Source organism: Osmerus eperlanus, chromosome 5 (genome assembly GCF_963692335.1).
Source record: "Osmerus eperlanus chromosome 5, fOsmEpe2.1, whole genome shotgun sequence".
NCBI classification, from domain to species: Eukaryota; Metazoa; Chordata; class Actinopteri; order Osmeriformes; family Osmeridae; genus Osmerus; species Osmerus eperlanus.
Window position 1 is genome coordinate 16,730,692 of NC_085022.1, and position 26,964 is coordinate 16,757,655.

The following is a 26,964-nucleotide window of genomic DNA, read 5'->3' on the forward strand; positions in this document are numbered from 1 at the left end:
ATGATAGAGCACAAAAAGGCAAACCCACTTGCCGTCCATTACTCCATGACATTTAATGGAGACCCACGGTCACTACTGTGTGAGGGTGTGGGTGGAAGGAGAAGGTTCATTTCTTCAAGTCCACTGGGCTTATTTTAGAACACGGAATTGAGAAGGGATTTACTTCTATCAGCACAGAGAGCACCGCGGAATATCTTGCCAATCGGATTGTATGTGTCCTATATGCTGTCTCCCTTGGCAACTAACCAGCCAGGCCGCTGTAACTCTTAAGACCTCTTGCCAGTGCCTTGCTCCCGAGCTGTTGCATTGAATATGTTGTGTTTGTGTGTTTGTGAATGTATGTGTATGTGTTTGCAGCAGGTGTGTATTTGTTGTGATTGTAGCTTATTAGCCAAGCCCAGCCCAGGCCCAGTAGACCCATTGCTAGAAAACAGAGGTCTTGTATTTTTGACTGGTCAACCACATAATATGGCTCTCAAACGGCTATCAAACACACACAGTGCTGCCAACACACATCTTGATTAAAATGTTAACAATTATCCACACAGCTAAGGGATTTACCAGACTGTTTTACACCAGCCAGGTTTGTTGTTTTGATGAACTTCAGTCAGAGTCATTTCCTGGGTGTTTATTTGTCTTTCTAACCTCCAGCTTGTCGACAGCAGATGGACTGTGATAACTCACCTCAGAGTGGATCCTTCTCCGTAAAAACAACTATTTTCAAGTGGAGCAGATGTCTATGTCCTCAGATAAGTGGACCCCCTATGGAAGCAGATGATGCGCTCTCCAACCCATAGCAGACATGCTATTCTTCTCACATCTCTAATAATGCTGTTTGTCGACTGACTGTCTGACTAGTTGACTGTCTGACTAGTTGACTGTCTGACGGGCTGGGTAAATGCCTGGTGCTACAGTAAGGAAGGACAAGGAGACTGGTTCTCCCCTTCAGAATTTAAATCACAGACTAGGCACAATCGTCTCATTGTGGCGGACCTTGTAGAAGCATAGCGTGTGTAAGGTAGTTTGTGTTTGGATGTGCACCTCGGGGGGTGGGGGGAAAGGCCTGGAGAGAAGGGCTTGCTTTGCTTTTTGGTCAAGCAGAATCACACTGTTCAGTTGAAGTCGGTTCAGTTGAAGTGATGTCTATGCTGAGCAAGCTGTACTCTTATATTCGGAGGGTGAAGTTATATTTTTTTTATATAGCGCCCGATCCCAAAATAAGTCATTTAAGGTTATCGTTCCTATAAAACAGGTCTATAGCTTGCTCTTTGATTCAACAAACTAAATGGCCTTATGTTATTTATCTTATTTACACGACGGCTTGTCATTTCTGTCTCTACATGGTCGCCGTTGCCCCCCCCGCCATAGCTGTAAACCTAGGGGAAGCACTGCACGCGCTAAATTTCTACCCCGACTTCTCTACTCTCTGCATATTGTAAATCTGATGTGTATGAAAAAGCATCTCACTACAAACAGGAAAATGTGATTTCCTCTCAGTTCTGGTGCCGTGGACAATTCAGGCCCAAGAACACACAGATCATCTAACATAAGAAGCAACTGAAATCTTTCAAATGAATCTAGTGGTAAAGTGGACTGGATTATGTGGGGGTCACATAAGGCAGACTAACATACTTAACCCTAACTACCCTGTCATCTGTAACCCGCCTCACCTCTTCCAGAACAAGTTTACAAAGGTTCAAAAACCAGTATCGGATCATCTGCCTCCCTACATTACATTATACTATTACTTTATTCATTTAGCAGAGGCTTAAATCCAAAGTGACATACAAATAGTAGTAGTCACTCACAGCAAATAATCAAGGACTAGACATACACAAGCCTACAACTGCATGCAACATCATGGGTGTATACATTGTATCAACCTTAGGCCTAGTTACAGCTTCTACTGCAGTCCAAATGAGAAATTCAACCACTCCAAAGACAACAGTTTTTACAACTTCTGGGAAAGAAACATTTCTGTTTACTAGTACATGTTGTACACCAATATCTTCCCACCCCCAGTGCACAGCAACAGGTGATGTTCTCCACGCGTTCTTCCTGAGTGATTGACAGGTCATGACCTCGGCACCCGCAGTCCTTTCATTATTGATAAGCCAACAGCCTCTTACTTTGACCTGGCTGTCGACTACTGCGCTGCGCAGCACAGTGTAGGGAAGCGAGGCTATTGTTTATTTATGAGTAGATGTTTTTCCTTCTATTGCTATCCGAATAAGCAGATCATCATGAAGCATCATAAGACAAACAGGATATAAGATGAGAAAGAAAGAAAATCACACAAAGTCGCACCTGCAAGCTTGGTTCTTAAATCAATGCACTGCATTTTTGTGGATTAGATTCAGATCGATAATCTTTTAACTATTTTGTCAGATTCCTTAAAAAACACATGACTAATGTAACAACCAGCCAACTCGTGTAGGCTTGCAAGAATACCGGTACCTTTTCCGTAGTTGAAGTGGAGTTTGATAGCTTTGCCCTGGTTGATGTGCAGGTAAGTGAACCACACGGCGAAGGTGAACAGGACCAGCAGCAGAAGGAGTTTGAACTGCTTCCGAATTTTCTTCACAGGGAAGCGCAGCATCCTCGCTGGAACATCATCCGGTTACCGGCTGCGGAAACGAAGAGAGTGTCAGGACGTTGGTTGGAGTTTTGGATTACATAAATTCTTCCATCATACTCGGACTATAACTACAGGCTTAATGTCCAACACAGTCCGACCGTGATGAATTCTTAGTCTGGGACTATGAGACTTTAATGGGGTTTAGAAGAATTTCAGTAGCTCTACATTCTCGCTCTTACAATGTACAGTAGAGACAGCTATGACACGGAGACTTGCGGACAAGGCGACTAAAAGCCAGTCCAGCATCGCATTCCAGTTGTTGAGCGGTGACAGCCCGGAGCGGGGGAAAGGCGGCTGATCAAGAGCTGTAGCCTACACTCAGTGTGGCAGTAGGAACAAAATAGCAGTCCGGCGATAATCTATAAAAATCCCCTCTTGTTCGGGCTTTGGCTTCCCTGACACCGCGACGCTGATTATTTTAACGGCCACTCACACTGAGATCATCCCCCGGGATTTAAGACGCACTCAAGTGCACAGCGCGCGGCAAAAGGCTAGGTTCGTGGGGCTGAAAGAGTCTCGAGACCTCACGCGTGCATATGGGTTGTCACTAATGCCTAGTGTGGATGACTTTAGCCTACTAGTACTAGGCACGTTAACAGTGAGCTATCGGTCTTGTGTGAACATAGGCTACTCCCATACCGATGTTGAAGTAAAAGCATGCCTCAGTAAAACTGTTGCCCCTGCATTTATATCAGGCTATACTTTTCTGGGCGGCAATGGCTGTGTATACAAATGTATGCTGCTTTATAAATGCAACGACTGGTTAAACAGAGCCAAATATTTAAAACGAAAATATTGGTAGTAGTAGCCTAATTAATCACACTAATGGACCAGTTGGACCGGGCTCCTCGGCTATTCCCATGGGTGGAGGGATCAATTGTCACCCTGCACACTTGTCTGTTAAAGCCCCAGCGGCGCTGACACATTATCCTCACAAACAAAACCTTGGTTAAGAGTAGTAGCAAGTAGTCCTGGAAGCGCACCGGTTGTCAGGTGAAAGGGCTACATAAACGTGCCCGTGCGATTCGGGATCCCGGGAAACCTCTCAGAGGTCCATGTGCACCTTCACTCGCCTCTGTACTCCACGCGCTCTCGGCTGGTGCATCGTAGACTACAAAAAACCAAGTCCCAGCATTGTCAGCATCCGCCGAGCAGAACGTCCATGCAAGCCCCCGCTGAACAACATCCAAATCACGATGTGCTACAAGGATGCTAGCTGCGATAGACTGGCAGTGTTTTCATTTCAATCGTGAGCTCTTCATTTTTATTTTAACGCTGAAAATCGTCTTTCTCCTCTGTTGTCACCTTGCAAATCACATTACAAAACCATAGCGCTCCATTTCCGGAGTCACGGAAAATGTAAATGTGGTTTTACAGTAGTTCTCCTATTAAAGAAGGATTCCTGATCCCCTTGTACAGCAATCTGTACGCTCCTCTTCGCCCATCAATTGAGCGTTATAACGATGCTGGGCAACCGAACTTGGGAGGAGCCCTTGATTGACAGATCCGTTATCCAATAATAGCTATGGTTAGAAAGAGGCGGGATGACGACATTGCCTCTGTTGCTTCGTTTAAATAATAGTTGTAAATTGGAGCCTATTGCACTAAATCCAAGAACCATTATCTAAAATATTTGTGTTGGAGTGCGTACAGATTCAATTTATAGCCTATATGCCAGGTGGTATATCCCATGATCTGAATAAAATCAACATAGGCCTGTTCAAAGTACAGTTTACCGTAGCATACATATTTCCATACTTTGAGCAGAAACCAATAAACATTGGTCTACTGTGTATAGTTTTACACATCAAGATTAGAACATTCACATGCAGACGATAATAGCCTTCTTTGAGACGTGCGCTGGAGTGCCGCCTGTTGGTAAAAGATAATAAACCAACGCACCGCCATGTGCCTAAACTGAAAGCTGATCGTTAAGAACATCTGATCTTTTCCAAATCAAGTTGTTTTCCACTAGTTTGTGGAGGATCTCAAAGGTATACTTTGATATAATTTGTATAACTGTGAATACAATTACGTTTCCCCAACGATCCGTATCCTAGATGTGCGTGTTTCAGAACCATGGACACTTCCCCCACAACAGTTTGCGAGAGGCTATTAGTAATTTCTTCACGGTAATAGCCTACATTTTAACAAGCACTTTCTAGCATGACAGAACAGGATTACATTATTATTTTTCCAGGAATTTAGGATTCCTGTTATATATATTTTTATTTTCTTTTTGTATTATTATAACGTGTCCCTTCAAACATACTACATCATTTTTTGACATGCTGCGAAGGGGAAAAAAATGATAGATAATGTTTTTATCACACATATCCTCCCCAATAAATGAATAAGTCAATGAGCTACACCTTAGTGATTTAGTGTTTTTGTTTATGGAGTTTCTCTGCTTGCATGTAAAGTAAAGACATAGGCCTATATTATGACTGTAACATTTTTTGTCTCCTGGTTCACCTTTATCTGAATTCAACAGGTGTAGAATGGTCGACAATGCTCGTAGCAAAACAAGGAGTAAGATGGTAGCCTCAGAAATTAAATCGATATTCATCTATATTGTAGTCACACTGTAACTAAGCCTGACCTGAGAATTTGACCTCAGGGCCCTGTTGTCCCATCTGTGCTCCTGGTGGTGACCATGTCCCAGGACATAATCCTCCATCTCCACAGATTATAGGTAATCCTCACACATGTCTAGGTAAATTCCCTGAAGTCTGGGCCTGAAAGGTGTCTCTAATGACCCCAGTATAATTACATCCACTCTGCTGGGCTAAAGTATAACCTTAACTACCTTGTTGTCGCAGGTAGTGCATTATTAAAACTGATGTAGGGCATTTTGTTCATGGTCTGATAATAGCTTGTCCTCAGATGCAGGGCATCATTAGGATGTGTTTGGAGACCTGTATCTGTCTCATTCTAACTTTGATCATCTGTATTTTATTTTGGGTTTCTTAAATCTCTATAGCTACATTGCAACTGGTAATCTACCTGCCTACCCCCCTCTTGCCTTGTGCCTTGCACAGTCGTCTCACGATGTGGCTGATCACTGCTCCTGGCTACCCTTGAAGGAACAACAACAGAATGGGAAAATGCAGAGGACTAATTTCTATTAGTTGACACTTCTGCATGCCTGTGTGTGCATGTTCCCAGTGTCACTGTTTCCTGCACATGTTTGTGTCACTACGGAATGATAAATACAAATGTATTCTTCCCTTCTCTAGGTATACTAGAGAAGGGAAGCAGGGGGGCAATATGGCAATTGACATTGCTTGAGGTGAAAGGGTGGGTCATAGATTCAATATGGCAGCATTACTCTGGTAAATGTAAGTAATTGATTGTGAGGACTCTCATGAGAGATATTTTCTTGTGTGCACTCTCCTCCTCCTTTACCCTTTCAAAATATATTTTTTTCCTTAACTACATACAGAAAGAGTGCATTAAATGAGAGGTTCATACATTATATTTTCTACGCAATTGAAAGTACTTAAAATGTACAGAATTTTTTATTTTTAAAAATTCCTATTGACATCTATAATAAATGTAAGTTTGTTTGTACCCATACTTTGTGTGTATACTTGGGGGTTTGATATTTTTTCACTTGGGACCTCTTTTGGAATTCTCTACCCCCTAAATCTCAATCCCCCTCTCCAGCGGACTTGACTTTGCCCCCTCACCGCCACCACCTCTCTCTCTTTCTGTCTCTTTCTGCCTCTGGATACCCCTGGCATCTGGCTGCATTCTCCAAGGATCATCATGGATGGATAGATCTAGGCCGAGGGGAGGGGACTAGGTGGTGGGTGATGTGGGCTAAAGGCGATGAGCTGTGGGGAGGGATATGGGTGGGGGGTAAGGTGTGTGTTTGGGGGGGTGCTGTCTCTGGATGGTTGAATCCAGAAGAAGGGCAAATCCTTGAGGGTTTAGGTTGGTTGAGAGCATATGTGAAGCCCTCTGTGACATGCTTGCGTGTAAAAAGGGCTATACAAATTTGATTTGATTTGATATCTCTCCGTCTCTGACAGGTGTCATGGAGAGGGACGGAGAGTGTTATACCATTGACTGTAGGCAATGGGATGACACTGCTTAGGGGGGACCATAGGGGTCCTGGGTGACACAGCTCCCTAAATGGGGACGTGCTTGATATTTCAGTGGATGTGGTCAACTTGAGGTCTTGAAGGGGTAACGACTGTGACCTAGGAAAGGTGAAGATCACTGGTACTTTCAGAGGGGTCTCTCTAATTTTTCTCTTTCTTTCTTTCCTTCTTCTTCTTCTTCTTCTCCCACTCTCTCTCTCTCTCTTTGTCCATCTGTCTCACCACCTCTCACCCTCTCTTTCTCTCATCCCTCCCACTCCCTGTCTTCCTGTCCTCCTGTTTTTTTGTTTTCCCATCACCCGCTCAGCAGGGGGATGATGGCTTGAGCTCAGCTGAAATGTCATCTGGATTAAGGGTTGTGGCTCCGCCATCCTGGCTCAGACTGAAGTGCCCTCTGCACCCCTGTTTCCTAGTTATAACAGGTGCAGCCTGTCTTGCTGTCTGTCATCATGTCTGTCTGCCTGCCGCCTGCTTGCCTGTCTGTCTGCCTGCCTGTCTCTCCATTTCTGTCTGTCTGTCTGTTTGCCATCTGTCTGTCTGTCAGATGTCCTTTCTGCTCCACTGAGCCTTATCCCTACAGAGCCATTTCAGATTGCTTTTTTCAGATAATATTTGTCCATGTTTATAGATGAGTGAAATCAGAGAACGACACAAGAGAAGAGAGGAGATGGGAAGGAAAGCAAAAGGATGGCAAAAAGACAGAGAAGGAGACAGAGGAGAGAGAAAACAAGAGTAGAGGAAGGAGGAGAAAGTGAGGTAAGGGTTTTTGAAGATCACAACACACAGCAAATCATACTACATTTATGGATGCATTTTCTGTCCAAGCATCATTCTATTACTCCTACAGTTACATATTGATGTGAAGATAAACATTAAACAGTGAGTAAGCTGTTAGAGCTGGAATTCAATAGTCCAGGAAAAAATGATATTGATTTCATGACTGCGGCTCAGTGCCCAAGCATCCCCACAGTACCCCAAACACATGCATACACATGCACACACACACGCATACACACTCCTCGCCAACGGCCTTTTCCTTACATAGTCAAAATGATTTGAGGGTTCGACATCCCAGGAGATGTACAGAAGCAGTTTCAGACATCTGATACTCATGACACCACAGCTTTAGCCACACCCTCTCTGGCTCTTCTGAAGACATTCCATGCGGAGCTCTGGGGTCTCCTGTCAGTCTGTGTGGAACTCCAGGGCATTCTGGAGTTCCATAAAGAAGTGAGGCATAACGCTTAACTCTTGAGACAGCCTTCCTTTCCTAACAGGTGATGCAGCTAAATGTGTCTCCAACTGGGCTTGCAGCCGGCAGCCTCCCATTACTGGTAATGATCTCATCAAGATCATGATCTCATCATTCTCCTGGCTCCTCAGCCTCTCATCTGAGGACACGACGCCCACAGTTCCAGGCTTATCACACCGAGGCAGATACTGACACTGTGTCAAGACTACAACACCTAGCTTACTAGATGGGCCAGAGTTGGCTTTAAAACTTGCTAATTTTTCAGTGTGTCTTTGAACTTGAAGGGAAAAATCAATCATCCTTCTTCCCAGTATACTGTCTCTTTCAGTGAGCTGTCTCCTACATGGTTTGACAGGGAAAGGAGGAGGCCATTGTAATGGTTTTCGCTGAGATTAGAGAGTCTGTGTCTCAGTCGGAGGTGTAATTCAGATGGGACTTGAGCAGCACAGAATGAGGCACATCAGAGTTGTTTACTTGGTTTTTAGGCCTGCGTGAATGGATGTACACAGAAAGCGAGGAATCTAGGTCATTTCTTCTCCATCATTAGTATGCCAGCCAGGTGTTGCACAAAAAGGATTAGAGAGCGAGAAAATAATGCTTCTGGGCTCTCTTCTCCTGCTGAGGGAACAATCATACTTAACACTTAGCCCGAATCCCCCGCACCCCTACATCACTGCGTCCATTCAGATGCCAAGGGGTATGATGTCTTGTAGAGAAAGGTCAGAACTGGACAGGCTTGCGAGTCTTGACATTGCTTCTCCTGCTTTCTCCATGGTGATAAAATCAACTAGGACATAGGAATAGGATCTAGGGTATTAAAGGAAAAAAGAACCAAAACAGTTTTTGCCACTACAGTTCGTCATTACCTTCTTCAGGCCAGCGTTGAGATCCTTGTCTTACCTGGCTCTTTCACCCAAACTGAAAAGTTATCTGGCTGGGGCCTGGCCAATTGATGACTGAAATTGATCAGCAAAGTGTAGAGGGAGAAAAGGAGAAGGAACAGGAGGTATTCTTCATCCCCTGGTCATTACAGGTGGACTGACGGAGCCGAGAAAACAAAATATTGAGACTTTCGTGTTTATCCATCTTCAATGCATCAGCATCAAAATTCCATCTGGACATTCTCTCTGCTGGATGTTCTGAAGGCGAACAATGTTTTTTTTTTTCAATCCTGCAGCATTCAACGCCATATGGTCTTGGATTTTACGGAAGCACATAGCATTACATGACTCAGCTGCAACGTGTTCAACTTCCAACTTTATTTGTCCCTGAGGGCTATTGGTTTTGCAGCAAGACATAGAAAGTGGCTGTGAAGTCACCATCAAATGCATGTAGCAGACATGCAGAACTGTTTGCTCAAATACTTTTCATCTGTAACACAGTGTCCTTAAATACACCATCATATCAGATAGCATTCAAGTTCAGATAATCAATAGTTTGTCTATGGCAGTCGACAGAGACTGTGAGAGGTCCTTCAACATGTTGTCCCAAAATATCTTCTCCATCAGAGGGCCCTGAGGGCTCCATCAACTGAGATGGGCCTCCATGGAAAGCGAGTCTTGACAGACCTGGGGGAGATGACTGCATGGTCAGACCTTGCCCTGCTTAGTCCAACCCAGCTAAGCCCAGCCCAGCACACCCCATCCCTGCCTAGCCCAGTCCGCCCTTTACACCCTTGCCTAGACAAATCCAGATTAGCCCAGCCCTGCACATCCCAGTCCACCCAAGGTCCCGTCAGTCCAGCTCCAAGCCTTATTTGTCCAGTACTGGGAGCCAGAAGTTGCTAACCATAGCTTGGTCAGAGCACCACAGATTCCTGGTCATCCAGAAAGAGGACACCATTCAGGTCTACCAGAGCGGGACTCCTTATATCCCAAAGAGAAGCCAGATCCTAGAGATATTAACCACAGACGCCTGAAGCCTTCACCTGGAGCCTGTGGAACACACTTTCTTCTCACTGAGGTAAGAAAAAGTTGTTTATATGATGGTAAAATATGAGATTACAAGTTTGAAGAAAAAGTAGGGAGAGAGAAGGAGAACGAGAGAGCCAAATACAAACACTGTGATGACTTTCTGCAGTATTTGAGAGAGAGCAGGATGGAGAGGGTGAGAGAAAAAGAGTGGGAGACAGAAGGAGCAAGATATATATTGCTCGCGAGCACTCCTGAGGTAAAACTTCCACCTGTCTCGGTACTCAGCTTTGTGCCACGCAGCACTCACTTTGGCTGTGAAGTCATCATCAAAGGGTTCAGTCTGGCTTGCAGAAGGAGAGGCTTTGGTTGGTTCCATTAGAGGAACTCTAACACTCTCAGGACTGATTAGGTTATTAATACAGGCATGTGTGTGACATGGAACAAACTACACATGTTGTTTACTTCTCTTTCGCTAATCACCAATCTTTCATCCTTCCCCTGGTTTGCCATGGGGCCGACACAGTGCAGCAAAATGAATTATATCACCTCTTCTGAGACATAACTGGAACATACATAAATACACAGTGCAGTACAGTACATAACACCCATGTGCAAAATAAACCGGCACTCTTGCACAGAAGCACACACACTCAAACACACACTCAAACACACACACACAGATTTGCACTCCATCATCCCCCCTCCATAGTAGAGTGGTGAGAAGTGCCTCATTGTTTGAAAACCGACACAGTGAGTGACATTTAGCCTCCCGCTTAATTATGGGAAAGGGGTTTACTCCTAGAGATGCAGGTAATCTGCTCAGGAGAGCATAACAGCACACAGCTAACATAACACACTCACCACCCACACACCACACAAATACAGTACATCCCACACACACTACATACAAACCAACAAACATCACACAAACATCATACACATGCAAACAAGGAGATTGAACCTTTAAAGTGTCGAGTGGAAACATACATAGAGAGCACAGCTCATCAATACACAGGGCGTTATCGCTCAAAGCAGGTCTGAAGCTTTCTTTTTGAACTGAATCTGTATTATTTCAAATCAAATACCTTGTTGTCTGTGGTGAAGGGGTATGAGAGAGCAAAGGGAGGGAGGAGAGCAGGATGTGTGAGCCAAGAAAGGAAGTGTATATCAATTGTCTTTGGAGTGTGCTTCTGAAAACACAAACCCAATTACTTCTGAAATGGAGGGTGGTATTGTACACTCACACACACAGACTCTCTCTCTCTTTTCTCTCTCTCTCTCTCTCTCTCTCTCTCTCTCTCTCTCTCTCTCTCTCTCTCTCTCTCTCTCTCTCTCTCTCTCTCTCTCTCTCTCTCTCTCTCTCTCTCTCTCTCTCTCTCTCTCTCTCTCTCTCTCTCTCTCTCTGTCTCTCTCTCTCTTTCTCTTACACACACACACAACGACACAGTACACACAGGGGCATCTGCCTGAGTGACGATTACCTCTTTTAACACCAGAGCAGGTCCAGGGTCTGGAGCATGCTCAATTGCTGGAACAGTTGTGTCTCAATCTCCTTCCCTATAGGGAGCAGCTGTATACAGCTACTGCAAGAGATTCAAAGAATAATCATCTACCAAATAAAATTATGAAAACATCTATCTCCCTCTTATCTCTTTCTCCATCTCTCTATGTTTATCTCTCTGCATCTCTCTCTCTGTCAGCCTCTCAGTGTTCTAACTCTACATACGACGGACATATAGTTTACGAACCATTCAACCATTCAACACCCCAGCAGTCAACAAACTTGTTTGCTGTAGGCTGCTCTGGACCACGTGGCGGCAGAGGTCCTCCAGGACTGCTGGGACATGATGGAGATGGAGAAAGAGATGAAAACAGAGATGAGGGGAGAGTTGGAGATGGAGAAGCCAAATGAGACAAAAACTGAAATTGAAGGAGGACTGGAGATGAAGATCGAGAATGAGACGAAAACAGAGATTGAGGGAGGGTTGGAGATGAAGATGGAGAACGAGATGAAAACCGAGATTGAGGGAAGGTTGGAGATGAAGATGGAGAACAAGATGAAAACAGAGATTGAAGGAGGGTTGGAGATGAAGATGGAGAATGAGATGCAAACAGATATTGAGGAAGGGTTGGTGATGGGGATAGAGACAAAAATCAGGATGGGAGGAGGGTTGGAGATGGAGATGGAGAACGAGATGACGATGGAGATGGAGAAGGAGATGAAGATGAGGATGGAGAAGGAGATGAAGATGGACATGGAGAAGGAGATGAAGATGAGGATGGAGAAGGGTCTAGAGCTGATGGGGATGGGGATGGAGCAGTTGACGGAGATGCGTATGTCCTCCTCCCGCTCCTCCTCCTCTGCTTCATTCAGTGTGAGCTCCACAAGGACACGCAAGACCTCCCAGACGAAGGCTGTGGAGGGTAAGGAAGCCCACAATCTGGCTCATTTCATCCATGAACCAGTTGTTCTATGACTGTTCGGTGTTCTCTTTATTATTTATAGTTTCTCTACCAAAACTTTATTTGACTCATCTCTCAATAACAGCTACAGGAGGACTGTATTTTCATGTCTTAAAACAAATGTTAAGTCCTGTGCTGGGCTCGGTCAAAATACTTCATGCCCGCACTGCTGTTTATGACCAATGCCCAAAGTCTGCTGAAAATGTGTCTGGTCTGTATTTGTGTGTGTGTTAACTTGTTACTGTGTGTTTTATCTACTCAGAGCACTCTGTGGTGCAACGTAAGACCTCGGCTGTTGTGGAGTCCTTCAGCCAGGTGCAGAAATCCCCTCACGTCCCAGAGGGGGAGTCTGTCCCAGATTTCGAGGAGAGACCACGCCCCATCACTGCCCAGGAGGGTGAGAATTATACCACCCAATCTTAAATAACACCCTGACCCAATATCCCTGTCAATACATTATCTAGATAACCAAGTCTTAGGAAAGAGCATGCTGTTTGCTAATTTGCCTATAGATTTATGGCCAATGACAATGGCTGGAGTATGACTGTTAAGACCTCGGTACTGCTGCAGTGTGGTTGGACTTCGGTATATCCGAGTTTAACACATAATGTCAGTACATGCAAGCCCCAAACATTTTGTATGTACATTTTGTATAGACTTAAGTTGAGTGTAAAGCAACACTCGGCAGGAAATTCATGAATCAGAAAACCCCATGAATCAGAATGGTAACATCACTTACCAGCCAACCATACTGGAGTATGCAGCAGTAGTGGTCAATTTTAGTGTTCAGCTGGAATGTGCTGCTGTATTGCGCAGCGGTGATGTGCAGCTGAGGTGTCCAGCTGTACTATGCAGTTGTAGTGTGCAATTGTAGTGTGCAGCTGTGACCTCCGAGGAGTGCTGTGTGACCACCTGAGGTCATGCTGAGTACTGCACTCTGCTCTACATACTGGAGGTGTGCTAGAGTCTGATCTATGCTGGCTCCGCTGGTGAATTATAGATTAAGAGACTCTTAAAGCAGAATCCAAGCTGTCACAACACAGAGCAGAGCAGCACAATGACCTTATACTGGTCATTGGTATTCTCTGCTAGACTGATCTGCTAGCTCTGAATCTGACAGTAAAGAGATGAGAAGAGCTCTACTGGCTCTACTTAATTTAGGCCACTTTCTCCTTAGGCTAGTCCCAGATTCAGGACTAATGAAGACTTGCAAAATAATATCCTGACATTCACTTTAATACCCTGGCAAACACAGAATATTACATGATTGGTCATCTGTTTTCGCGGTTGTTCAAAAGATAAGGAGCAATTTTATTTAGTAGAAACATAGTTATTCTATGTTGATGGAATGATGAAATCACACAGTGTTTTCTGACTCTCCAATCAGGGGACAAGGTGTCCTTCAAGGTGAAGGTGACGGGGACCCCCTCACCCACTGTGACTTGGGAGAGAGCCAGCGGAAAGCTACTGTCTGAGGGAATCAAGACCTTCTACGATAGCATCAACAAACAGCACGTCCTGAAAGTGAGCTAGCCACACTTAACCATGTGTTTTTCCAGAAAACTTTTTGGAACCAATCGACATGGGATTTTTTGTGGCAAGCTATCCAAGCCACAGCTAACAAGTACATCTGATCATTTGGAGAGCACCTAATCTGTCATTAGACATCAGACACGTTTTCTCTGCTTAGTTCTCACGTTTGGATGCTTCTCCTGAGGAGTTGAAAGCGGTTGTTAGCTGGTCTTCTGGAGCGAGTCCTCCAGGCCCTGCTGTGATAAGGCTTTAGATGAATACAAATGGCAGGGAACGCCAGCAGCTCTGGTACATGCTACATTTAACTCGCCCATTTACGTCAAGATGAATGGTACCAATTCATCTTGTAACGAGGTATCTCTGATGCTGACAGCACGTAGAGAAGCCGGTGATTCCTAACAGTCCTCCATTAACCAAGGCCCACCAAGCCTTCTCAAGGCTGTCAGCTCTCTCAGCTCTTCATGCATCACAAGGAAAACAAGACCGGGGAGGAAAGGAACACCCGATCCTTTTATCTCCAACATTCTGGGGTGGATTTTACGTTGTTTTTCACCCCAGCCGGAGAGCTTAAGTGCAGCCTAAATAGCTATTATAAAGCAATTAACTTGTGGTGGCTGACATATGCAGCTCCCGTTGCCATCTGTTTTCTGGGTGAGGGATGCTGAAAAGTTGTGGCACTTCACGTTCACAAGATATCCCTGGTGCAACAGCGCCTTTCTCTGGTCAATTTGTGAACTGCACAAGGATGCATCGATACAAGTTTAGGATCTCATCCTTTGGATAAAAGCGTCTGCTAAATGATTATTACATTAAATGACATTAACTACCAGACATGTATCCAGGAAGGGAAGGAAATGAGAAGAGGCAGGCTATTGGTGTGTGGCCTAGATGTGCAACAACTCAATGGAAATCAATATTGTTTTCATGTCCGACTGCCTGTCACTAGATCAAGAGCCTGGCCATGGATGATGCCGATGTCTACAAGTGCATTGCCTCCAACGAGCATGGACATTCCATCTACTCCATTTCCCTCATAGTAACAGACAGTAAGCCTATCACGTTGTGCCAAAAGTTCCAATCGATTTTGTCTCTGAAAAGTTTGGGACAAATGCCATGCAAAGCGAGCTATGTTATGTTGATTGCATCCAGGAACCCACCTAAATATATAATGTTTCCTAGTTGACTGACAGCATTGTTTCTTTTGTTCTAGATCCAGCGATGGACTTCAAAAAGATGCTTAAAAAACGGTGACAGCCCTCACACCTCCACTGCCCTACATTCCCATTTGAAAACTGTTACGCAAAGAAAAGCAACTCAAATACACATCCCAACAAACAGTCTGACTGATGTAACAACATGGCCCAGACAAACATCCAAAACAGAGACATCTAAAAACGTGGATTGTTTCAAAGTGTTCCCACAGGGACAGGGGAAATGCTTTCGATCGTGTATTATTTAAGTACAAACACACACACTAACACACCCTCACACACACACTCCTGTCTGAAAGGCTGTCCTGTGGTGCAGGAGTGTTCCTGTGGGGCGTCGAGGGGGGAGGAAGCCCCCCACTGAGGAGGAGATGCTGAAGATCCTGTCCGGGGCCGAAAAGAAGGACTATGAGAGGATCTGTGCTGAACACGGCTTCACCGACTTCCGGGGCATCCTCAAAAAACTCAAAGAGATGAAGAAGAAAGTGGAGGTGGAGGTGGGCTTGTTCACACACATCACAGTGAATGGAATAGAATATAACAGAGTTCCATAGAGATAAACCGAATATTATATTTGAATATTATGAAGTAATATATAATAACATAAGTCGAACATTGGAGAGCTAATCGGAATAGAGTACAGCTGTACAAATTGCAACAGGGATTTAGTCTTCCTACTTTGGTAATGAGCCTGGACAAACTCTGCGTTCGTGTCTTCGGGTCCAGATGGTGCGGGTTCTGAAACCCCTGGAGGATATCACAGCCAAGGTCGACTCCAACGTGGTCTTCGAAACCATCCTGGAGCTCAAGGACCCCAACACGAACATGCGCTGGCTTTTGGTAAAGCTCTAACTATGGAGGAGGGGGTACATATGTGGATAGAAAGAGAGAGAGAGAGAGAGAGAGAGAGAGAGAGAGAGAGAGAGAGAGAGAGAGAGAGAGAGAGAGAGAGAGAGAGAGAGAGAGAGAGAGACAGACAGACAGACAGACAGAAACGAGAGTTAGAGAAAGAGAGAGGCAGAGATAGGTCTTGATCGTGCTGTGTACTGTTTGTGATTCAGGGAACAGAGCTGTTGCGCATCCAGTACTCTCTGGGGAAATACGAAGTGAAGCAGCTGGGCACCAAACACACGCTGTGCATCTCCAGAGTTGGCCTTGATGACATGGGCACCTACACACTGCAAGTAGGAGACACGACCCTCTCGGCCAGGCTCACAGTTGTTGGTAAGTCGCTTCCATCTCAGTCCTTCCACACTGTGACTCAGACCAACGGTGTCATCAGTGACTGGAGTCACGTAACCCTCCCACCCCCCCTCCTGCTCTGTTTTCCTATCTCTCTCACTCTCACTTTTTTCTCCATCATCTCTCGCCGCTCTCTCTTCCCTGACACTCCTTGTCTTTTCCTTTTCTTCCCCTTTCTTCCCCTCTTCTCCCCCCCCGTCTCTCATCCTCCTCATTTCATTTCTCTCGTCTTCCTCTTTTCCCTTCTCGTTCCCCTGACGCTCTCTCTATCCCCTTCGCTCACCTCTCTTCCCTCTCCCTCCTCCTCTCCTCCTTCGTTTCTCCCCCCCCCCCCTTCTCTCTCAGATGAGCCTCTGGGGTTCCTGTCGGAACTGAAGCCAATGAGAGTGACAGAGCGCCAGACAGCTGTGTTTGAGGTCCGCCTGTCAAAGAGGACAGATGTTCCCCTCATCTGGAAGGTCGGTCCGCACGCTAGAACCAGCAGTCTAAGCATAGTTACACATCAATGGAGGTTCTTCTTTACAAAGGTTTATCTGATCTAGATTATGTTTGGTCGGTGTCCAATATTTTGGGTCACAGGCAGGTGTCAAAACACTCAAGCCTTACTCTATAAACAAATGCAAAGAGTATCAGATCAAATGTCTTTCATTTTAATAACTTAGTTTACTCTGATGCATGCCTGAGATTATGGATAATTAATAGTATTGCATGTGGTGCTGCATGTGTCTTACAGGTGAAGGGGAAGGAGGTGAAGAGGGATGAGAAGTTTGACGTGTCTGTGTCTGACGACGGGCTGACCTACACCCTGAAGATAAAGGACGTTAGGGCCAGTGACACCGGAGAGTACACCATGAACATTGGAGATCTCACTACCTCTGCTCCTCTCTTCATAGAACGTAGGTCTGCCTGTCTGTCTGCCTGTCTGCCTGTCTGTCTGTCTGTCTGTCTGCCTGTCTTTGTACTGGATTTAGTTCAGTTGAGCTGGTTTCACCCCTGAGATCAGAAGAACCTCTGTGAGTCATGGCAGCCATCCACTGCTGCACTATGAAGACACATCATCATCGAGCTCTGTGTCTGTGAGCCTCTCTGAACCTAATCCAGTCAAATCCCTCCTTACAGCCACTCATTCATCACAGTCCTGTAGAACACAATGTTTACAAGCCCGGAGGACAAACCGGAGCATGTAAATATCTTCACAAGGACAGGCCTCTCCCATGTGAATAGATTTTCAGAATAATTGGGCTGGCGTTAATTCAGTTGTTCATCATTAGACTCTTGTCTCTTACACACAAATACCACCCCGGACATTGACTCACATCCAATCATATTCTTTCCTATTCTATTCTAGGCCTCCCCATCAAGTTCTCGAGCCCTCTGAAAAACATGCGTGTGAAAGAAAAAAGCAAGGCCCGTCTGGAGTGCGAGATCGGCACCAAGGACGTGCACGTGCGATGGCTGAAGGACGGCCGTGACATCACCAACGACCCGCGCTACATCTTCATGCGCGAGGGGAAGAGGGCGGAGGTCATCGTGGAGGACTGCGACGTGGCGGACGCAGGCGAGTACGCGGTGGTCTGCACCCAGGACAATGACGAGCACGAGTACATCAGCTCCGCTAACCTGACCGTGGACGGTGAGCCTCCTTGTTGTTATGACCATCATCACCATCATCTCCACCATCATCACCATCATCTCCACCATCATCATCACCCTCATCACCATCATCTCCACCATCATCATCACCCTCATCACCATCATCTCCACCATCATCATTACCATCATCACCATCATCTCCACCATCATCATCACCCTCATCACCATCATCTCCACCATCATCATCACCCTCATCACCATCATCTCCACCATCATCATCACCATCATCACCATCATCTCCACCATCATCATCACCCTCATCACCATCATCTCCACCATCATCATCACCCTCATCACCATCATCTCCACCATCATCATCACCCTCATCACCATCATCTCCACCATCATCATCATCACCATCATCTCCACCATCATCATCACCCTCATCACCATCATCTCCACCATCATCATCACCCTCATCACCATCATCATCACCATCATCACACTTATCACCATCATCACCATCTCCACCATCATCATCACCCTCATCACCATCCTCGTCACCCTCATCCTCACCCTCATCATCACCACCATCATCACCACCATCATCATCACTACTCTGGTGTCAAAACCACTATCATTCAAGATTCATTCAATTAAGCTCAAGAACCCCTGTTGTATATATGTTTTGACAGAGCGCTTTGCCACAGTGAAGAGTGACATGTCAGATGCCCAGTGTCCAACAGGCTCACCAGCAGAGCTGTGTGTGGTCCTGAATGATGAGAAGGTGGATGGAGTATGGCTGAAAGATGGAGTAGAGGTACAGTTATCCCATTACAGCTTGTCCATGGACACTGCACACAGTCAATGTACCTGAACAAGTCAGTTACTATTAGAATCCCTTCTTCAAAGTGAGATAATGATCCAATAATTAATATAGTAGTGTATTCCTTGCATATTTACACACACACAAACATGCATGGTTCCTTGCAGGTGTCGGAGCTGAGCGGGGTGCAGGTGGTGAAGCAGGGGGCGGTCCACAAGCTGCTCTTCACAAGCGTAACCGATGCCCATCAGGGAAAGTACACCTTCAGAGCGAAGGGGGCCGAGAGCGAGGCTGTCCTCACCATCGCAGGTGCGTGTGTACGACAGAGAGCTGCACAATAATTACCACAGTAAGGTAGGAAGGTTCCTGTTCTCAAAAAGGTCATTTCATGTTGTTATGTAGAAGACCCCGTAGGGGGCAGTGTACAGTCCCTGTGCTGTGCCTCGCACGCCCCAGTCTCAGAGCTCCTGCCCTTCCCCTGTCCTGTCCTGTTCTCAGACCCTCCAGAGATCGACCCCGCGCTGCTGGAGCTGCTGGGGGCCCAGCCTGTGACGGTGAAGGCAGGCCAGACCGCTACCATCAAGATCCCCTTCAAGGGACGCCCCCTGCCCAAGGTCACCTGGTACAAGGACGGCCTGGAGATGCTGGATGACGAGCGGACCAAGGTGGAGCGCACGTCTGACTCCACCACGCTGGTACTGAGCAGGTAGGAGGCCAGCGGATCTATCACCACTGGTCATGTACTGTCCAGCAAAAAATACTGTTTTTCGGTTCTTTCTGAAGAACCTTGGGTTAGCCTTCTCTGTCATGTCCTTAGCGTTATTGCTTAATACATTCCATTTTACATACCACGGTTTGCATCACTTTTAGAAACTATCCAGAACGATTCTTTTTTTCTTTTTTTTCTTCTTCTTTGCAAGTGTAAAATCTATTTGACATATTTATTGTTACGTGTAATTTTACTCACAAATGTTGGGCCTTTCTGGTCCATGATCATATGCTGTACTTACGATGCCATTTTTTTTATATGTTGCTATGGATAAAAGTATCTGCTAAGTGAATAAAATGCACTGTACAATGTATGCTTTACCATGAAAGGACCCGTGAGATTACAACCACGATCTATAATTCATGAAAATAGAAAGCAAGCCAGATGTGGTCTAGTGGTGCTGTATGACAGGGTTATGAAAGTTTGATGCGATTGTATCCCTGAGGTGTGAGCGAGAGGACAGTGGTGCCATCATGGTTCGTCTGAAGAGTGACTGTGGCACGGCCATTGCCAACCTCCACCTCAACGTCCTGGGTCAGAACCAGCAGTTACTACCTCTCTCTATCTCTGTTAGTGTCTCTGTCGTCTTGATGTGCGTGTGTCTGTCTTTCTTCATGTTTCTGTGTCACTGCGTGTGAGTCTCTCTCTGTACCTCTCTTTCTGTGTCTCTTTCTGTGTCTCGATTTGTCTGTGTGTACATCTCTCTCTGAATCTCTCTCCCCCACACACACACCTCCAACATTGTTTCACCCAGTGTGGTTGTGTGTGTCCCCCCAGACCGCCCCAAGCCCCCGCAGGGCAAGGTGGAGTTCCCAGAGAGGACGGGCAGGTGCATCACCATGAAGTGGAAGGCCCCGAAGGACAACGGGGGCCAGCAGATCAGCAGCTTTGTTGTCGAGCGTCGTCCAGCCGGGAAGAAGTCCTGGGTCCGGGTGGGGGAGGTGGAGAGCAGCACCACCACCTTCAGTGACGTGAAGGTGGAGGAGGGCAAGGCCTACCAGTACCGCATCAGGGCTGCCAACTCCCAGGGCCTGAGTGACGCACTGGAGACTGACGATGTGTACGCAGGGGAGCCCATTGGTAGGAGCCCTGTCAGCGTTCTCATTCTCATCATCAATGTCGTATATCCTGATATAGATCGACACATTCAAAAGTATTCAATATTAACCCCCCCCACCCCCCACACACACACACACACACACACACATCTTCCTCCCAGAGCCCCCAGGCATGGCGTCCCAACCGCAGGTGTGTGACGTCACCAAAGAGGCGGTGACGGTGAGCTGGTCTCCCCCGGGCCAGGACGGCGGCGCGGCGGTGCTGGGCTACGTCCTGGAGAGGAGGAAGAAGGGAAGCAACATGTGGGTCCCCGTCAACACAGAGCCCCTCACAGGTCGGACCCCGCCGCTTTGGATGAAAGCGTCTGCTAACTGACAACATGTTTAATGTCACATCCCCCTGGCGGCAGGAACATTTGACACGCTGGGAGAAGGGTGTCTTTGAAATATGTCTTTGTTTACCGTCCCTGTGTAGATACCAAGTGTGTGGTGGATGGGCTGGTGGAGGATATGGAGTATGAGTTTAGAGTGACCAGCATCAACAGGGCTGGAGCTGGGAGCCCCAGTACAGCCTCCAACTTTGTTCTGGCCAAAGACCCCATCCGTGAGTCTGTCTAGTCCCAAACTGGCACTGGAAGACAGTGTACCCAACAACAGCATCAAATCGGTGTTAGTTTTAGTTTTTAGATCCTGTGCCCTTGAGGTAAAGTCAAATGAAAGCCCCTCTGGCCCCCTCCCCCCTCTCTAGGTGCCCCAGGCCTGGTGAGGGACCTGGCAGTGTCTGACTCCTCCAACTCCTCCATCTCTCTGAGCTGGAAGCCCCCTGAGCTGGGAGACCAGCCCTCTGGCTACATCCTGGAGGTCCGCCCCGACGACGCCAAGGAGTGGACCAAGAACACCAAGATCCCCATCGCCGGCACGGCCTACACTGTGACAGGCCTGCAGGAGCGCATGAAGTACTTCTTCCGCATCCGGGCGGTGAACGAGGGAGGGGTGGGGGAGCCCAGAGAGCTGGAGGAGGGGGTGCTGGCCATGCCCCCCCCTGCGCCCCCTAGGTTTGACCTCCAGGGGAAGGTGAAGAACCAGATAGTGGTGCGAGCAGGGTCGGCCCTGTGCATCCAGCTGTCCTTCACTGTGAGTCCTGTCCTGACACACAGACGCACACCTCTGTTTCGCACACACACACACACACACACACACACTGTGGAATTTAATCTGTCAACAGGTCAACAGTCAGGTTTGAAGGAGGTACCGTGTGTGAGTCTGACAGATACAAGGACAGTTGAGAAAAATTATACACACACACACACACACGGCCACACTGACCATGGCTACGGTCTGTTCTGTCCTCCCCAGGGCTCCCCTCCCCCCGTGGTGTCCTGGTTAAGGGACGGCATCCCCACCCAGGGCAGGGAGACAATCACCAAGGGCAAGACCCACTCTCAGTTCCTCATCTCCTCCTCCCAGCGCTCCGACGCGGGCGTCTACCGCGCTCACTTGAAGAACGACTACGGAGAGGCCCACTATGACATCAGCGTCCGGGTGACAGGTGAGGGGAGGAGGGCATCAGGGAAGCTATCTTACACTGATCCCTGGATCCTCTTGCTAACGCAATGGTGGCCGTGTGCTTACCTTTACAGGAACAATTTGTATATTTCCTTTGATGTTTTTTTCTGTACAACACCGTAAACGTGTTATCGCTGACTGATTAGAACAGTTTATGTTCACTTCGGATCATGTTCACTTCAGTACCAAGAATGCTATTCCAACCATTACAAAGTCTTACACCCCGCCCCCCCCCCCCCCCCCCCCAGACTTCCCACGCCCCCCCAGGAACCTGCGTCTGGTGGAGGAGGTCCCGGGCACGGTGACCCTGCAGTGGGACCACACCCCCGACCTGGGGGACGACGAGGGCGGCCATTACGTCATCCTCAAACGAGACGCTAGCACCTCGTCCTGGTTTACCACCGCCGAGTGCGTCTACAGCAACAAGTACACTGTCACCGGACTGCTTCCTGGAAGGAAGTATTACTTCCGGGTCATGGCACGCAATTCTATTGGAGACAGTGACCCCCTGGACTCCAGAGAGTCCCTGATCATCGCTAAGGAGAAAGGTTTGCTTGGGAACAGTAGAGGGATTTGGGGATAGAGCAGGTTATTGTATTTCCTGTCTAGTCACCACACCCTGTATTTTCCTCAGAACCAATCAGCAGCCTTCTCAAGAAGGAGTACACACGCACCGAGCGCCAGGTGAAGCCAGCCTTCATTCTGCCCTTGAAGGACCACGCCGTTCGCCGTGGAAACGACTGCACCATGAGCTGCGCCTTCCTGGGAATGCCCATTCCGCTGGTAATGTCGTCACAACAACGGGGGCTGTCTGACTTAGTTCTCACATCACAATGAGACTACGATCTCAGCCTATCATAACACAGCAGACATGGTTCATCTTAGCCTCCTTCCAACCACAGGCCAGCTGGTACAAGGGGGAAGTGCAGATCTCAGACAAGCCGCGGTTCTGGCAGAGCACAGCGGATGGGGTGTGCACCCTCACCATCCCCTCCTGTGTGGCCAGGGACAGTGGAGACTACACCCTGCTGCTGGAGAGCCCTCTGGGACAGGCCAGGTGCTCCTGCAACCTGCTCATCTTCGGTCAGTACCTCTGTCTCGCCAGCAGGAGGCAATGAGGATAGATAGAATAGGATTGATAGACTAGGATTGATAGATTAGGATAGATGGATAGATGGATAGACAGATGGATAACCAATTTTATATCTGTGTATCTTTTTTTCTGTAACAGATAAGGATGACAAGAGTCTTCTAGATAATCTTACTGACCGTACAGCTAAGGAAAAACTCATCATGTGAACGGACGTGAACTACAGTACCCAAAAGGAAGTTGTAATGGCTATCGTCCCTTCGATGAACATCTTGCCGTTGCAGCACCAGCAGTTGGATTTGAAAGTGATCCATTAATAATATGAATTATTGATGAAAACATATTGTGGCCATTAGTGAATCTTTTCATGTTTTTTTCCCTTAAAAATCCTTCAACTCTCTGACTTAAAATATTGAAACATAAATTAATAAATACAGCGTGTGATCAATGGTGTCATGGAGGGTGTAATACATTCAACAGGCACCAGAGGTCAGACAAGTTCACATCCTGAAATCCATCCAGAAACTGGAATGGTTTCTTGAGATGGAGCTCACTTCTACCCCTCTTCTCTCTCTCTGCACCCCACCCCCCCCACACACTACCCCCCGGCCTCCCCCCACACACACGTCACCGCACCCCCACTTCTGCCCCCCTTGCCACTGAACCAGTTGCATTTACTTAGGTCTTTCCTTTCAGTCAATCTCTTTTAAATTAGTGACTGAGTGTACCCCTCGTTTAACAGGAAGTGAGAGAACAAGTGTGTACATGTGTTTATTCATGCCTGTGTGTGTGTGTGTGTGTGTGTGTGTGTGTGTGTGGTGTCTCTCCATCCTGACGTCAGAGGGCAGGTTACTTCACCCTGGCTTTCTAAAAAAGCCACCTGCAGTCTTGGCTGCACGATACCCTCAAGCTGCCTGGTACCAATCATTCAAGCTGAGGACTGGCTCCCTGAAGACCAAACTGCTGTTTCAACAAGAGCATGGAGCATGCTGAAAACATAGGCTCCTATAAGGGAGTGATGGGTATTTCCCAGGGTCAGTGGAGTGTGTAAAGTAATGAGTAAGTGCTTTGTGCGCCTTTCCTTTCTGCCCTGTCACAGTCCAACACTGTCTTATCTCATACATGACTCTATTCTCTCTTGAGAACAACCCTTCTGCCACCTGATACAGTACAGACTGTGGTCCACAAGCTGACAATCACACAGACAGCTCTTTTCCTCACAATGATGGTTCCTTTGATGGGGAACCTTGGCAGTATTTGAATGAGATGCATTGGCAGAGGACTGACACAGCTACCCCAGTAGTAGAGAGTGTTTCTGTGTGTGGGTGATCGACCGAGAGAGCAAGAGAGGAAGAGAGGAAGCGAGAGAGAGAGAGAGAGAGAGAGAGAGAGAGAGAGAGAGAGAGAGAGAGAGAGAGAGAGAGAGAGAGAGAGAGAGAGAGAGAGAGACTGACTTTTAAAGATACCTTTTTTGGGCAGTTAGAACTACCAGCTGACCAAGCAGTTTCAGTTTCAGAGAATGAATGACTGAGCAACATGTCATGAGATTCATGGTAACCTATATAAGAAACTTTGTGAACCTGTCCTTCTTGAGTTACTTTATTCAGCCTGTGGACCATGTATAAAACCAAGGCCTGGGCACCACCATGTTTCCAGTGCAACCTTCTGGGTAATAGTTTATGATCTGAACAGAAGAGGCCTGTGTCTTTCAGGAATTTGTCAGAAGTACAGGGACACTCACCAAGTCGGACAGAGAAAGAGAGAAAGAACAAGAGTGAAAATATGAGAGGAAGAGAACTAGAGTGAGCCGAGACATAGAGCAAGAGAGTGAGGACTGGAAGGGTTCCAGAGGACTGAAGCCAGTTCAAAGGCTCCTTTCCACTGTGGTATGACAACAGAGAGTGAGAGGAGTTCATTGGAACGCAACTTGCTGTTGATCTCTGCCTGGGGGATGCAATAAACACAGTCCAATCAGTTCACTCTACTTTTCTCACTAACACATGCAACACTACTCATTTGAGAGTCTAATAAAACAGGAATATCGGGAACAGGGATCATTGTGTTTGCAAAGAGGAAGAGGGGAGGCAGCTGTGAAGTTGCATTGTATTTGTATCTAAAGGAGAAATAAACGCAGTCATATTTAGAGCAGATTCACTACAGGAAAGGAACAATATGATCCTTTTTAATCTATGATTGAGGAATCAAATCACCAAGTGAAACCAAGGACAACAAAGCAAAATATTGGTCAACACGTCACATTAGGTTGACCTTAATAACTATGTACATTCATAGTAATACCTCCAGTAACAATGTTGTACCTAATTAGTATACCTTTTAATCACATGGTAATACGGTTTAGGGTTATAAGTTGTTACATGAATCGAACAAGGTGAGAAGATTTTCATTGGTTAGTGGATGTTAGTCGGCCTGTATCCCCATCCACTTGCTGCTACTGGAAAACTGTTTTACTACTGGTAATGCTATGTAGTTACATAGAAATTAATGTCAACTTACAGAAATGTGCCAACCAATAATGCAATATGGCCTAATATCAAAACAACATCGTCTAAGGTGAAAACCAATAACAAACAAACTTATCATTCATTTGTAATATGATCAAGATCATTCTAGAAACAAAACCCAGCTCCTCCCACCACAGCCAAAATGTTTTCTTTTCTAAGGAAATATTTTTATTGATATAAAAGAATAACACTTTATGGGATGGAGTGTGTATCTACTTAATAAGATAAGAAAAGATCAAAGTAACAGATTAGCAAGTCATAACAAAATAATGCCATAAAAAAAAAAATATCATACTAGGATCATATCCAGTCTCTGGAGACTGAATAAGGCTCTTTGACTCGATGAAGTCACTATACACTCCACTTGTTCCCTGTCTGCTGCAAAGAAAATAAAGGTTAAAACAGGGAGGGAGTAGGAACGTACTCTTTAAAGGATTTACACAGCAATCCTTAGTTTTGGATACAAAATTAGATTGTCCTACTCTGCAGATATACATTAACCACCTGGGCACTTTCTCTGTATTAGTAAGGAGGAATAATTTAATGTGTACGATATATTAATGATTAGTGTAGGTTCACAACTTAACAACAGTCTTGGATTGTGTTGGAGTCCAGCAAAGGTTAGGAGCCATTAGCGAACATTTCTACATCTTCACAGCTAAATGTTCATGGTCAGCCAGTCATGAACAACAAACATCTGGGGGTGACACTGTGACCAGCACCTGAGCACCATAATGACCAACCTTCAATCCTAAAGACACTATCAACAGCATTCACACAGCGGAGCTCATAACATAAACAGCAAAATGACAGAGCGGATACTTGGTCTAAGCGGAAAGCACTGGGCTTCTGTCACTTGTTTGTCTCTCCTAACTTAATCCTATACCTCTCTAGCTCATCACCACCACCACAGTTCACAACCTGTCACCCTGCTCTCACAAAGGGAATCAACCCCTCCCTGCTTCGCTTTTGTCTCCCTGCACAAAGTTGTCAGAACATCAGGGTTGAGGGCTACTGAGGTAAAGTGATGCTTTTGCGTAGCTAACCAGCTAGCCTGCCATATATCTTCCCTTGTGTTCTTTTTTTACCAGATCAAGTACTTAGAGATACACACTCACTAATATGCCTGTCCACAGTCTCTTTAAAACTCTTCTTGATCATTCTTTTATTACATAGTTTGAA

General features: G+C 46.3%; 2 protein-coding genes across 3 annotated transcripts in view; one reads left to right on the forward strand and one right to left on the reverse strand.

The window, feature by feature from the left end:
* Nucleotides 1-4,079, reverse strand: part of b4galnt4a (beta-1,4-N-acetyl-galactosaminyl transferase 4a) — a 91,389-nt gene extending 87,310 nt beyond the window's left edge. The window contains exons 1-2 of one of the 2 annotated variants that reach the window (XM_062461962.1): nucleotides 3,622-4,079; nucleotides 2,458-2,627 (exon numbers count right to left, since the gene is read on the reverse strand). In XM_062461962.1, the coding sequence (XP_062317946.1) occupies nucleotides 2,458-2,599 (142 nt within the window). In that variant the 5' untranslated portion in view covers nucleotides 2,600-2,627; nucleotides 3,622-4,079. Of the gene's footprint in view, nucleotides 1-2,457; nucleotides 2,628-2,817; nucleotides 3,369-3,621 lie in introns of those variants that run through there. The other variant, XM_062461960.1, reaches the window with a different exon arrangement.
* A 5,854-nt stretch (nucleotides 4,080-9,933) lies between these two features.
* On the forward strand, nucleotides 9,934-23,641 carry LOC134020544 (immunoglobulin superfamily member 22-like). Its single transcript, XM_062460690.1, has 25 exons — nucleotides 9,934-9,961; nucleotides 11,709-12,336; nucleotides 12,638-12,772; nucleotides 13,763-13,899; nucleotides 14,855-14,954; nucleotides 15,119-15,155; nucleotides 15,436-15,613; nucleotides 15,843-15,956; nucleotides 16,178-16,340; nucleotides 16,704-16,816; nucleotides 17,092-17,254; nucleotides 17,707-17,991; nucleotides 18,647-18,771; nucleotides 18,945-19,086; nucleotides 19,276-19,483; nucleotides 19,992-20,080; nucleotides 20,324-20,626; nucleotides 20,766-20,939; nucleotides 21,080-21,208; nucleotides 21,353-21,738; nucleotides 21,961-22,153; nucleotides 22,419-22,718; nucleotides 22,805-22,953; nucleotides 23,073-23,253; nucleotides 23,402-23,641. The coding sequence occupies exons 2-25, from the start codon at nucleotides 11,757-11,759 to the stop codon at nucleotides 23,467-23,469; spliced, it is 4,452 nt and encodes a 1,483-aa protein (XP_062316674.1). The 5' UTR covers nucleotides 9,934-9,961; nucleotides 11,709-11,756; the 3' UTR covers nucleotides 23,470-23,641.
* The last annotated feature ends 3,323 nt before the right edge of the window (nucleotides 23,642-26,964 follow it).

Coding starts and splice junctions, on each gene's coding strand:
- LOC134020544 (XM_062460690.1), top strand. CDS start 11,757: ATGATGGAGATGGAGAAAGAGATGAAAACAGAGATGAGGGGAGAGTTG. Junction 15,957..16,177: donor CGAACATGCGCTGGCTTTTG/GTAAAGCTCTAA, acceptor TTTGTGATTCAG/GGAACAGAGCTGTTGCGCAT. Junction 23,254..23,401: donor CTGCAACCTGCTCATCTTCG/GTCAGTACCTCT, acceptor TTTCTGTAACAG/ATAAGGATGACAAGAGTCTT.